A 13,918-nucleotide genomic window follows, 5' to 3' on the forward strand; every position below is an offset into this window, starting at 1 on the left:
AAGGGTTTTTATTCAGCAGAAACTGTTAGACGAGCTCAGGGATAAACCAATGAATTTTAATCGCGCTTCGAAGTTGGATCTAGGCTGAAGATCTCCTCAGTATATTCGACATCAACAGCTTCAAGAAAAGAGAACGCATTACTTACATACATATGTATGTACATACATATGTACATACTATGTACAATGTGTAAGGACAACAACGTGTTAAAAACTGTGTAGCCAATTGAATTGATTAATACATAAAATAATGCTCAATGTTGGAAACGTTCCTTTTACACTACCCGACACGATTTTTCCTCAAGGAACCAAACCAACTTTTTATGAAAGATATGTGGCTTAAAAATGAAGAATTTTTAAAATCTGGATATTGTTTCTGTTTCCTTAGAGGTAACGTTTTGTTGTTTCACATTACTTAAGTATCTTAGATCTGGTTGTAAAGAATTTTGTTTGTCTGCAAAGCTGATTGATGCAGCTAAAAAGTGGACGCAAGCACTTTGTGGTTTTAGCTTACGGTCTGGCAAATATTACGCTTTGAAATGCTTAAATGATTTTTGTGCGGTATTTTTTACGAAATTTCGAATTTTAAAACTCAGGAAAAGTCGACAAAAAATTGTATGTTGTGTCCCCAATTTTTGTAAGTAATGGTAAGGGTATTTCTCATCAAAATCTATGCAGAGTTGGTTCAGCTAAAATTGGTTGACCAACCCTCCAAACCCCTAACTTTCCCTTACATACTGACACATTATAGGATTTTTTTGAAAATACACTGGCAGTTGGGAGCGGGTTGGTTAAAATTGGTTATCGCTTTAGCTCAAGCAATTGAAATGCAATTTATTAGAAAAACAAAACAAAAAACGAACAAACGATGTTTGGTTACAATGCCTGTACAGTAGAAACACAGTTCGACGGACAGGAGGTATTTTTGTAATTCGCGTAATAATTATTAATGTCATTGTCTCGAGTGCACCACCCAATGTGGTTCTTTGCACCAGTCTGGTCTAGCCAAAGACTAGTCCACGTGAACTAGTTAACGTGAGCAAGTAGCCCAAGCCAGAACCACAGGGAAGCTAAAGCCAACATTTACATACTCTATCTATAATGTTTTGAAAAGAGTTTTTCAATATCTTTTTCCATTTCATTTCTGCTTTCCCGTGTCTTGTGTTTGCTTAGCTGCAATTATTACAATGCCATGATCTAATTTTCTCATTTAATGATTGCGACAAATATTTATGACAGAGATACAAGCAAAGAGAGGAATAGTCAGAGCTGACTATACAGAAATACATATGTATAATACATGTACATATGTATGTGTGTACATATAGCAAACGCTTGTGAGTAATATCATTTTTTTAAATGTAAGCGAAACAAATCAGCATATCACAATGGCGGGATGAGGGGCTTCCATCCATCTCGCTCTAACACTCGTTTTTGGTCATGTGTGTGGCAGAGTGAGACAAAAAATTGGCCAAGTGCAGTAGGCCATGCAAATAGTCAAAGTGGGTCAGCGCTATCAAAAGCACAACAACGATGGCTGCCACCAACACACAGACTACCAGGCATACATACACACGCACACACTTCGACAGCATAAGAAACGAACGAAACTGAAAGCTTTGGTCACACTTCGGCTCGCAAAGTGCTTCGCATCGTGTCGTGTCGCTTCGTTTCGAAGCTGATGCAGATAAGACGAAACTGAATAGAAGCAGCAGCAGGTAATGGACGTGGAGTGGGGAAAGACTCTGTAAAGACAGTGGAAAAGGCAAGGAAAAAGCAGCAACAAGAAAAACCTTAAATTTCAAGCAAATTACAAAAATAAATAAATATATGTACACACATACATATGTACATATACATACACATATGTACATACAAATGTACATACATACAGACGACCCTACCACAAAAAATACGAGTATTTCTTGCTTATTTTAATATTTTATGAGAAGAGTGATAACAACAGAAAAATAAACATAGTTACATCATACAACACACAGAGAGAGAGAGAAAGAGATAAATACATGTGCATACATACATACACACATACGTATGTATGTACATATGTGTGTACATACATACATACATATGTATGTACATATGTACATGTGCAGGAATAATTCGGAGTGTAAATTATTTCGTTATTTGCAATAACAATTTGTATACAAATTTAATAAACGCTCTTTTCTATTACAAAATCTAGATTCCAAAATTAGAGTTGAATTTATTAGGATATGAATGATATGAATGATCACCGTATGACCGTCCAAATTATTGTATTACCTTGTATGTACACTGCTTTGTCATTTTGGTTGCAATAACCGAGTTATTCGTGGTGTTGTTGATGACTGAAGATGAAATTTCAAATTCAAGAATTATAGTTAAAAAAACGACTCGGCTATTGCTACTGATCAAGAATACATATATCAAGAAATACTTTATGGGGTCGGAAACGTTTCCTTTTGTGCGTTACACATGTACATATGTACATAAATTGGTTAAAAGTTTGTTGAGGAATCTGGTTCGAGTAAGCTGTAAGATGAAATTATGCATTTGTTGTGTTTAAAAATAAATGAAGCTGATTTTGTTGAAATGTAAGTTCTTGTATATCGTTATACATTTTCAGTGCTGAGTTATACCGCTCAGAAGTTATACAACTTTAAAATTTGAAAAAATCTTTGGTTCATTTATGTAAGCTGAGAGTCACTGTACTTCCTGAGAGAGTGGAGCACATCAAATGGCAAAAATCATTTTTGAAAAATGTATTAATAAAAACAACAAAAAATAGCCAAGACCTGCCGCAACAATTTATCGAAGCACATAAAAGCTAGTCAGCTAAAACAAAAAGCATGTACATACATACAATGTACATATGTACATACATACATACATATGTACATACATACAGGTAGATACGCTCAGATGTCTGATGAAAATTAAAATACCCGCTCAAAGAGGGTTTCAAAATGCAATTGAAATGAAATTAACCTGGAATGATAAGGTAAAAGCGATAAGTGCAAGCAACTTTCTGCGTCTTTGTCTCTCCGTGTCTTTACGCGTTTTTTTGTCCACACTCTGCTTGCGTCGCTGGTGACGTTGACCGACCCCATTTCCCTAAACTGCAAGAGTTGCTATTGTGTTTGTATCAGTATTGGCTTTTCTGTGTTTCTTGTTCTCTTTCTGTTTTTAATTTGTTGGAGCTTTTGTGGCAAAAAGCTCACATGCCTTGGTAATTTGGGTTGTGTGCATTTGCTCCTCTACTCCTCTATGCTATTATGAAAAGCTCTCGCAGTACATATGTACATACATATCTTTATCTCCTTTCGCTATATCTTGCCTACATTCTGCTCTGATATGAGGATCATTTAGGAGGAGTTGCCTTATTGTTTTGCAGTTGGCGCCCCTCAACTATGACAACACTCACACACGCGTCCAAATACAGGCACGCAACACTATCACATCGCACACTTGTATATGCACGCTGCAAAAGCTCTCGGACCGAAAAGCTCTGTGACCACTTTGCTAGCGTGTGTTTGTATGTCCATGGGGCCTTTTTCTTAATAATAAACTACTTGTGTGCGTAGTTGTGACTTGAAGATTGCAAACGGTTAAACTTGGGCGACCGAAGAACGCCCTACTTGGGATATAAATTTGGAAGGGTAATCTCAGGCTAAAGGGTCTTTTTAATTAATGACAGAAAATGCAGGCGTCAGTAAACATTTAAAAAGTATCTGCTTTCAAATACCATTATTCGAATTTCGGATATTTACTTTCTGCAAATGTTAGGGCATTTCAGGACTTAACTGTAATTGCGACGGGAGGATTGAAAATTCAGACAGTATCGATGAGTTTGCTGGATGTGAATTTATTTCTATGATTTTACACTAATTTGTATTATACTATAGACATTTCAATTTGATAAAGATTTGCAACAACTATTTTAATTTAAACGTGGCTTAATAATAAGTATCGATTAGGGCCAATAATTGTAAATCATGAGTGTTAAGTATTGAATTTCATTACGATATACCCGCACACATGACATACATACATACATATGTACATATGTACATATACGCAATTCAAAGTAAAAAAATATCCCTCATTACGTATACGCAACGACTAGGAATAGATAAGACATTGAGAACCCCATTGCAGTCGTGCCTACTTGTGCCACGCTTTTGATGTTGGTCGTAAATATGTATTATTCCGAGAGACAGAGAGATATAGGAAGAAAGGAACACATATGAAAATGCCCAAACGATACGAGTTACCTTACCAAACTATTAAAGCTGTGAGTAAATTAATGATGAACATACAACGAAACGATTGAAATAACCAGAATAAATACATTTATTTTTGGTATTCATTTATGAAAACTGCAATTTGACGATATTGATATTAAATTTAATGGTTATTACGCAACGCAGTATAGATTGTAGTTTAGAATTTATAGTCGTACAATTCTACACTGGTATATTAAATAAATAAATAAATGTAAAAAAAATAAAATCGAGAATAATGTCTGAAACTGAGAAGCAACTAGGTCAGGGCGTTACATCTCCCCCTACCCCAAGCACCACTCCATTCACCCACTATAATGCATCAGGGAGAGGCGAAAGAGAGGGCGCAACGAGATACCGATGAGCAACAGAGACAGCAAGAGAAAATGAGAATCAACTATGATGCAAAAAAAAGCAAAACACAAGAAAATTAAAAATCAATGCGCATGCATTCTCGCTGGCTCTCTCTCTCTCTTTTTGCCTCTCTCGCTACAAAGCAGATACCCGTCTCCTATTCCATCCCATCCCACTAGTGTATTGCAAAATTAGTGCACTACAGCGCTGCTGGCGTCGACAGCGTTGCAAGCAGAGGTAAAAGTGGCACAGGGTCAACTAGCGACCCATTAGCACACTTCTCCATCAGGGGGAGGCAGACTGCAGGGGATTGTCGGAGGAGGCAGACAGCGACGGCCCCCTCCCATAAACTCTCAATGGCATTTTCTCATTCGAGCTAAGGTTAACAACAAATACTACATGAAAAGCAACAACAAAATGGTTAAAGCAAAAAAATAAAAAACAATAAAAAAGGAAAAACAAACAAACATTTGTAATATGCATTACGCACATAAATAAAAAAGAAACTTTTTGCTTTAATGATAGGCAGGTGGGTAGGGTAAATAATATGTACTTTTTTTTTATTGAAATCATATTATTTATTGAATAAGCATTTGCACAGTTTGAACTGGATACAAAAAAATGAATCAAACTATATTATGTATTGTATATGTACATATATTATAAATATATCATATCTATTTATTAATATATTTACATACATATGTATGTACATACATATGTATGTATGCATGTACTTACATACATATGTACATATGTATGTATATAAAATGTACATACTTATGTAGGTATGTACATATGTACATATGTAAGTAAAAATAAATTGTTGTAGTTGTTTTGTAATTTTAAAATTAAATTTGAATAACTTGAATTTCAGTCAAAAGTTCAATAGTTTATTTCCCCAGAGAACCTTTATTCAAAGAAAAAGTAATAAGCCAATGATCATTAGCCATTCACTTAGTAAAGCCCCTTTCGCACCATTCAATCCCCTCCTTTAATTGCTTTCATTAAAATTATCACTCGAATGGTTAGTTTTAATTTTGTTGATTGTTTCAATTGCGTGCTTCTTGAGGGCAGACACCAAAACTTGATATTTTATGCGCTTTTGTTCAATGTTCCATCCTTGATTGCATTTACAAGATTTCTGTTTTCTAATCGCTTGACTAAGCTCTATTGCTGTGTTGATGTACATACATACACATACATATGTATGTATATGTTAGTGAGGTTTCATTACAGCATTTGCGGTTTACCAACATTTACGGCACAGGCAACCAATCCGTGAGAAATAATTAGAATTAGAAATAAAGCGAGTGTGAATGACCAATGTGGAGGATAGAATGTGAGGGATTTCTACGCTTGCCTGGGCAAATTGTCGACTAATTAATTAACCAAGGAATACCAAGTACCACGTGTTTTTCTAAAATAATTCAACACAAATTGGAACACAAAGACCCTCTGAATCTGCAGCATCAAAAACAGCACAAGACAATTTCGTAATTATCCAAAAATGTTTCTACAATATGTAAGTTATTCTTGTTAAGAGGATTCATTTAATTCAATATAAATATTTTTCAGAAGCGCCTCATTAACCCTTCTTATAAGATCATTAGTTATTTTGGTTGAGTCAAGTCATAATTCATGCAACCTAACCATACATATGTACATACTTACATACATGTAAACCTGCATCAATGTCGCATCTCAATCCTTTTTCAAAGTCGAAGCCCCAAGCTCCAAGGCCAGAATGGGAATCAGACAAAGTGGCAGACGTGATTTGCATATAGAATGACCTTGAACAGGTAGAAAAACCACAGCACAACAACAAAGGACACACCCTCATCCACACTCGCACACATAGCGATTGGGGTGCAAGGTCCTTGGGGCAGACTCTGGGTCTGGCTGACTACGACAGCGACAGCCTTCGCATTCATTTCGCGACCTTGTAATGCATTCCACGATAGAACCAGTATATTTGTATATGGATTACATACAACCTACTCGACTCGTTTGTATGTGTATTCTATATGCATTGCCAATGTCGTGCCCCAATTTGCTGCATTTTGCTAATTTATTTTTGCCATGCAACAAGCTGCTGCTGCTACCGACGCTGACTTTGACCCATTTAAATCCTTTGGGGCGCTAGGCATAGACGCAAGGCAGCGTCAGCCAACGCAAACGCAACGCAAGCAGCGCCACGACGCTGCAATCTATGTCAATGTCAGCCGGCAAATGGCGGGCAGCGACAAAGGCAACGGCGACTGCGAAATAAAACCAACTGAGGCAGAACAGAGTGTGTAAAAGAGAGACAGAGAGGTAAAGAGAGAGAGAGAGAGAGAACACGCCTAGCATGGCGCTGCCGCTGCGCTGATGCACACAATGACCTTCAAATTTCTATGCAATTTCGCTTTTTGTTTTTTTTCTCCTTGGGCCCAATCTCCAATATTAGAAAACGCAATGCAACGCGACGCTACGCTACCCGAGCGAATGAGTGCTGTGCCACAACAACAAAGTCTCGCCTGAGCTTGACCCAAATTCTAATGCCCCAAACTGACCTTGCTCCGTTTTCACTATCTCTCTCTCTCTCTTTTTCAATCTCTTTCTGTCTCTGAGGATGAAAATATGTGAAATTAAAGTTTCACTTTTACGGAATTTATTTTGTTTTTTTTATGGAAGGCTGACAAGATGGAGCTGTTGGGGCAGAGTAGTTCTTTTGACATTGCTAAATGTCAATAAAAACACACGCTTACCACTGACCCAGCAATAGCAAAGCAACTGCAACTGCATATACAAATTTACATGATTCATGTATGTACATATGTATGTATGTATGTATGTACATATGTTTGCATCAACAACATTTGGCAGGCCTCTGTCTATCTGTCTGGTCTGCCTCAATTGATTGGCGAGCACGCATATCACGATTTTTGAGGCGAATATTTGTACATTTTTATTCTGCGGATATACTACAAGAAAGTGAGTGTATAAAAATATGTTAAGACGAGAAGGGACGTGAGAGACGCTTCTTGCGCGTTTTTTACATACATATGTACGTCATCTACATCAACATCTACGTTTCCGACCCCACAAGGTATATAAATTCTTGATCAGCATCAATAGCCGAGTCAAGTTAGCCATCTCAGAGTCTGTAACTGCTAGACCCAACAAATTTTGCATCCAGATGGCTGTATGCTCACACTGTTACAAGTGCATTTCGAAATTTCAGCCCGCCCCGCAAAGTGCAAAAAAAACTACTGTATCCACAATTTTCAAGATAAAAGAAAACTGAAAAGGCCATTCGGTAGGAAAGGACCATATCTATCAGATCACTGGACTGGGATTGGATCATTGTTATTGTGGGGTCGTGTGTTACATCTTTTCCCCACAAATGCAACATACCCTATTTACTCTTCGAGTACCGAGTGTAACAAGTAGGGACGTTTGTGAGACGCATCGTACGCGTCACCAATCTTATACCAGAAACTCAGTCAGTGTATGCATGTACATATGTACGTATGTACATTTACACATATGTATGTAACCTTAGTGTGATTAATACATACATACATACATACATTTGTACATACTTATGTATTTACCATCATGATTTTTTCGAATTTTACATTTTTTCTACATCTGATATCTACATCTACATCACTTCCCACGCCAACACAGGGTGTGGAATGAGTAACAAATAAACAAAAATTGTGGATACATCAGATTTTCGGCCTTTGTAGGGCCGGGCGATATTTGGAAATACACTTGTAACAGTGTGATATCCCAGCCCTAGCTCTTATAGTCTCTGATATCCTCATCGCTCATCAAGACGGACGGACACACATGACTATATCGACTCGGCTATTGATGTTGATCAAGAATATATATACTTTATGTGGAACGTGGGAACTTTAGGTGGGAAATGTAAGTTTCATACATCCACTTTCGAGCACAAATACAATCTGCTCTTCGAGTACTGGGTATAATAAAGGACATAGGTTATAATTTATTTCGTCTTTCCCTGAGTTTTAAAAGTAAAAATTTCTTTACAAAAATCATTATTTTTGCATCTTAAAGCTTAATATTTCCCAGACGGTACCTAAAACCACAAAGTGTTTAGGTACGCTTTATAGATGTAGAGAAGGGACGTGTGAGACGCTTCTTACGCGTCACAACTTTTATATCGAGCACTCAATACTACATCTACAATCGCACTTCAGCGCTTATTTGTCAAATTTTTTCTTCATCTGTCATCTACATCAACAACACCACTCACGCCAACACGCTCCTTTAGCTCGCCACCCTGCCCTAGAGACACACTTTGAAGAGTCAGGGCAGAGTCGCGGCAGAGCCGTGCCAGAGACAGAGGCCACAAACTGCGCGAAGCAGAGTGTGAATGAGAGAATGTGTAAACAACAAATATAAGCTGCGGGACGGGGTGGGTTTAGCCACTGCAAATTAATTTCTTCATTGTGGCTATAATAATGATCCAATCTGATCCCAATTTGGTGATCTGATAGATATCGTCATTCCCTACGGAATGGCGTTTTTAGTTTTCTGTTATCTTCTAAATTGGAGGCTTTTGCGGAGGCAGAAGGGGGCGTGGCTCATTTTTGAAATACACTTGTAACAGTGTGAGCATACAGAAGTCTGGATGCAAAATTTGGTGGCTCTAGTTCTTATAGTCTCTGAGTACTAGGCGCTCATCAGGACGGACAGACGGACAGACAGACAGACAGACATAGACTCGGCTATTGATGCTGATCAAGAATATATATACTTTATGGGGTCGGCGACGTTTTCTTCTGTGCGTTACATACAACCGTTATTCGCACAAATACAATATACCCTATTTACTCTTCGAGTACCGGGTATAAAAATGTGCATTACAACTACTAGGAACACCAAATTGAGTCCTTCGAGCTTTAGATACATGCGGAGGAGAGCTCTTATACAGTCTCTTATACAGCAGCGGCTAAAAACAGCCTAATACAGTATCTAATATGTAAATACATCCTTCAAATTAAACCCAAATGAATGACTTGCCAAATCGAAGAAGTTATGTTTATAAGATTCTGTTTTATTTTAATAATTTATGATTATTAGTTGCTTTATTTTGTTATTTTAAACTTTATTTCATGAAATTTTCCATTATTTTTCTTTTGGTTGTATTTATTTATTAATTTATCCTTTTTCTTGAAATCTGAAATCAGAATTTGTAATTGCATCTGCAGATCTTTCGCAGAGCAACAGAATATTGCCAAACCACTTCTAATATGGGGGAGGGAGATAAAAAGGATTATCGTAGATACTATGCAAACATATATGTAGATATGTATACAATACTATTTTAGAGCTCGACTTACCTCCGTGATCATCGATTTCCAGACCGAACTCATCCTCTGAAACGGACTCATCATCAGAGCTGAGATTGGATCCACTGTGATTGCCACTTTGTTGTATGGGATGCTGTTGCTGCTGTTCCTGCTGATGCGTTGTACTAGTGGTAGTCCTGTGGTTCTCGTTCTCGTTCCCATTGGGTGATTGGGTGGTTTTGGGTGCAACACAGGAGCTGGCAGCTAATTCCTCGATGCTGTGCAGCGAGCTTCTTGTCTGATTGGCACTGATTGTTGTTGATTGTACACCCGATGCGGATCCTGAACTCGAACCCGATCCTGCACCTATTCCCACTCCAGCTGTGGTTGTGGTGGTACTTATATGGCTTTCATCCTTGGAAGTGCCTTGCACATCAAAATCCAACAGCTGAGCGGTGCTCGAGGACAGGAAATTGCTGGTGGAAACGGACGCCGAGTTGGTGGCACTCGGTGCCAGGGGTTTCAGCTGATGGTACTCTATAATGGAGCTGCTGGATAGTGAGGACTTCTGCAGCAGTGCCGGATCGATGCATTCATTCGATGTGGCTTGAGAATTTCGATGGGAGAAGAGGATGTTGGCAAAAGAAGGCACGGTCACCGATTCGATGATAACTGATCCTCCGCCTCTCTGCAGCGATTGGGGAGCTCCCGCACCTGTGAGGCTGGTCCCGTTTTTAGCCTCCAAATTGTTGTTGTTGTTGATGTTAGTGTTGTGCTGGCTAGCTGTTGTGGTTGTTGGATTGGGGGCGCCCATTAGGGTCATGTTGCTATTGCTATGAGAATTGGGACTGGCTACAAAGAAGCGTTCGCAGAGGCCGCTCAGAGAGATGCCACCATCCAATTGGCTGCCATCAAAATTATCTGTGGCAATTGCTGCTGCTGCTGCTTCTGCTCCTTCGGATGCTGATTGTGCACCATTGCTGCTGCTGGTAGCAGTAGTATCCTTCTGCTGCAGCTGCAGCTGAGAGTAACTGAGGAATGGCAGCATGGGACTACTTCCCGCCGCCAGCATCTGATCCTTGTGATGGTGGGACATAAGATTTTGCTGGTGCTGCAGATGATGATGATGGTTGTTGCTGTTTGTTGCCTCTGTGACTGCTGCTATCGCATAATTGCTGCTGCTGCTGGTGCTCTCCGCCAGCAAAGGTACATTGAAGGTGTCCATCTTATACGGTATATTGTGTGTCCTTTCTCTATATATAGATTATTTCAATTTTATTTTTGTACGTTTCGTTGTGATGTGTATTGTTATTGGATTATTGATTGATGCCAGGTAACGATGGTAGAATTATTTTTATAATTTCTGCAAGAGAAATAACAATGATTAAAATAAAAAATAATCCAAATCAGAAAATTCCTAAGTCAACACAAGGTCATCTTGAAGGTCATGTTCGCCTGTGAAATGTGCATATGTATGTACATATATGTACACATTCTAGGTCAAGGGCAAACATATCAGTATACAAAAGCATGTCAAGGTCACCTCTTTACAGGTAAGAAACAGCTTTGAGAGCTTTTCTTTGTAAGCTTTCTGCAACTATTTTCTCTCTATATCCTAAAGTAATGCCTTTTTAAATTTAAATTATTACATTTACGGGAAATCTTAGAAATGCTAGCATAAAATAGATATACATACATATGTATGTACATTCATATGTACATATGTATGTATGTATGTACATATTTACGTATGTTTGTGTGTATATTTTTACCGAATTAAGTGTCCAAGAAACGGGACCCTCTTCACTAGTTCTCATAGTTCTATATAACTAGTCTGTTAGTCTCTTTACCAGTAGGAGAGGTACTGACAAAAAGATTTCCCTTCAGTTAAGAACAGAGCCCCACCCCACAAATTTTGTGCTTGTTTTCTTATACATACATATGTACTAGTTGAGATCCATTTAACTTTGCTTATTACGTTCGTGCCTGGTTCTTCTCCCCCTTTGGAAACACTTTTCCACTTCATAAAACCGAATAACTGGTAATCCTCCACTCTGTCAAGACTTGAATATGTAAAGTATGAAAATATATATATGTACAAACATACTTGTGCATGTAACTTTAATTAACTTTAGGCTTATTTCTTATTCGTTTAGTTGGGCTTCGTTTCAAATCCCCCTTTAACCGTTTCCATACAGGGGTTGAATGCGGGTTCGTTCTCCTGGGTTCGGTCTCGCCCAACTAGACAAAAGACCTGACAGATGGACAGCTTTAGGGGTGGGGGAGGGAAGTGGAGCTAAAGAAGAAGTTGGTGGGGGAACTGTGACTTGGACTTACCTTATATATGTGTATGTAGCTGACGTTGACGCTGACTGCTACACGTTCTCGTTCTTTCGTTGCGGCTTCTGCGCATGCGCCCGGTTTCCAGCTATGATTCCAAGACGATCGAAGAGAAGAAGAAGCAGCAGGAAGCTGCCGCCTCTTTGTTGTCTGGTTGGGTCTCGCTCTCTCGCTCTCTCGCCCGCTCTCCTTAGCTCTCTTTGGGCGCACGAAAACCAGTTGGAACCGAAAGCAAAAGTTCTATTATTATGTCTTGTACTTTTGCTGGTTTTCTTTTCTCCTTTGTTTCGCTCTCTCTCTTTCTGTGCCTCTATATTTTGCTATTGGCCTCTCCGCTTCACATGGGAATTCGTGGAGAAGTCGAATTTATAATTCGCAAAACAAAGCTTGCGTGTGATTCATAATGCTGTCTCCCTTTCGGCGGATCGATCGCTCGCTCACACACTCCCTCTCCGCTCTGCTCTGTATATCGCTTCCTCTCTCGCTCTTGTTCTGCCACGGCCTGCAGCAACAGTTTCCGCAGCTGCTTCTGTTGCTGTTGCTGCGACGACGACACGGAGGGGCAACGACGAAAGCTTTTTTAGCATATTTTTTGCGCCCCCCTCACACAGACACCAGACCAGACCCAGACCCAGACACAGACGCCCAGACGCACACACACACAGCCAGCGACGCCGAACGCATTTGCGATTTTATTTTTTTTGTGTTGTTCTCACTATTCGTTCTCTTTTTGTGCGCTACTGCGCCAATTTTCTCGATTCTCTTGCTATTCGCTGGCTTGTTTCGCCTGTTTCCTCTTTGGCCTGGTCTTTTTCACAACGAATTTTGGTTTCTGGGAGGAACACAAACACACGGCAGAGGAGAATGAAATTATTGCAATGGGAAATGGGAAACTCTTCTTGCACAATAGTCGCACGCGCGCAACAAGCGAAAAGCTCTTCCCACAAGTACAACAACAACGGTACGTATAAATTGCAATTCCTATTACACACACAGCACCAGCACAGTTTTCTGTATGGATACACACACAGCCACACTACAGATAGAGATATAGTGGGGAACTTGTTGTTGCGTTTACTTTTACGGAGGGGGGAGGCCGGGCCTGCTGCTCCAATCCTATGACACAACAACAGCGCTATCTATCGCCTTGCCTCATTCTGTGATAATTTCATAAAAATTGCACATTAGCAGGCAGCAGAAACCAGAAAAACACACACGGAGGAACACACATTAGCAGTGGCACACGATGGGACACAACACAGTCCACTTCACTCCACTCCCGTTATGGACACATGGGGAATTATTTTATGCACAGCCAAACGCTCGATTCTTGAGAGTTATTTTCGCACCGTTTAATTTCACTTTAATCTCTATTTTGCACTCTCCCTCTCGATCGTGGTTTTATTTTTCGGGAAAAACTATTCGCGGAGCCGCGCACAACGCAAGCAAAAAATTGGGTCTGTAGGCCAAACGCAAAACGCAAACGGGAACACAGTAAAGAGTAGCAAAAGTTGTTGGCGTAGGTAGAAGAAGACGGAAAGCCCTCGCATAGTGTCTGTGCATGTGTGCGCGCGTATGTGGATCTCCGGAGAGTGGCGGGGCCAAGGACAGCAGCAGCAACGAATTTAT

At 39.5% G+C, this 13,918-nt stretch overlaps 1 protein-coding gene across 1 annotated transcript in view; it reads right to left on the reverse strand.

The window, feature by feature from the left end:
• LOC117895008 (nuclear hormone receptor FTZ-F1) overlaps positions 1 to 13,819 on the reverse strand; it is a 44,294-nt gene extending 30,475 nt beyond the window's left edge. Inside the window, exons 1-2 of the mRNA XM_034802357.1 lie at positions 12,287 to 13,819; positions 10,001 to 11,312 (exon numbers count right to left, since the gene is read on the reverse strand). Coding sequence (XP_034658248.1) covers positions 10,001 to 11,174 — 1,174 coding nt within the window. The 5' untranslated portion in view covers positions 11,175 to 11,312; positions 12,287 to 13,819. The remainder of the gene's footprint in view (positions 1 to 10,000; positions 11,313 to 12,286) is intronic.
• Between the last annotated feature and the right edge of the window lie 99 nt (positions 13,820 to 13,918).

Source organism: Drosophila subobscura, chromosome J (assembly GCF_008121235.1).
Source record: "Drosophila subobscura isolate 14011-0131.10 chromosome J, UCBerk_Dsub_1.0, whole genome shotgun sequence".
Classification (NCBI taxonomy): domain Eukaryota; kingdom Metazoa; phylum Arthropoda; class Insecta; order Diptera; family Drosophilidae; genus Drosophila; species Drosophila subobscura.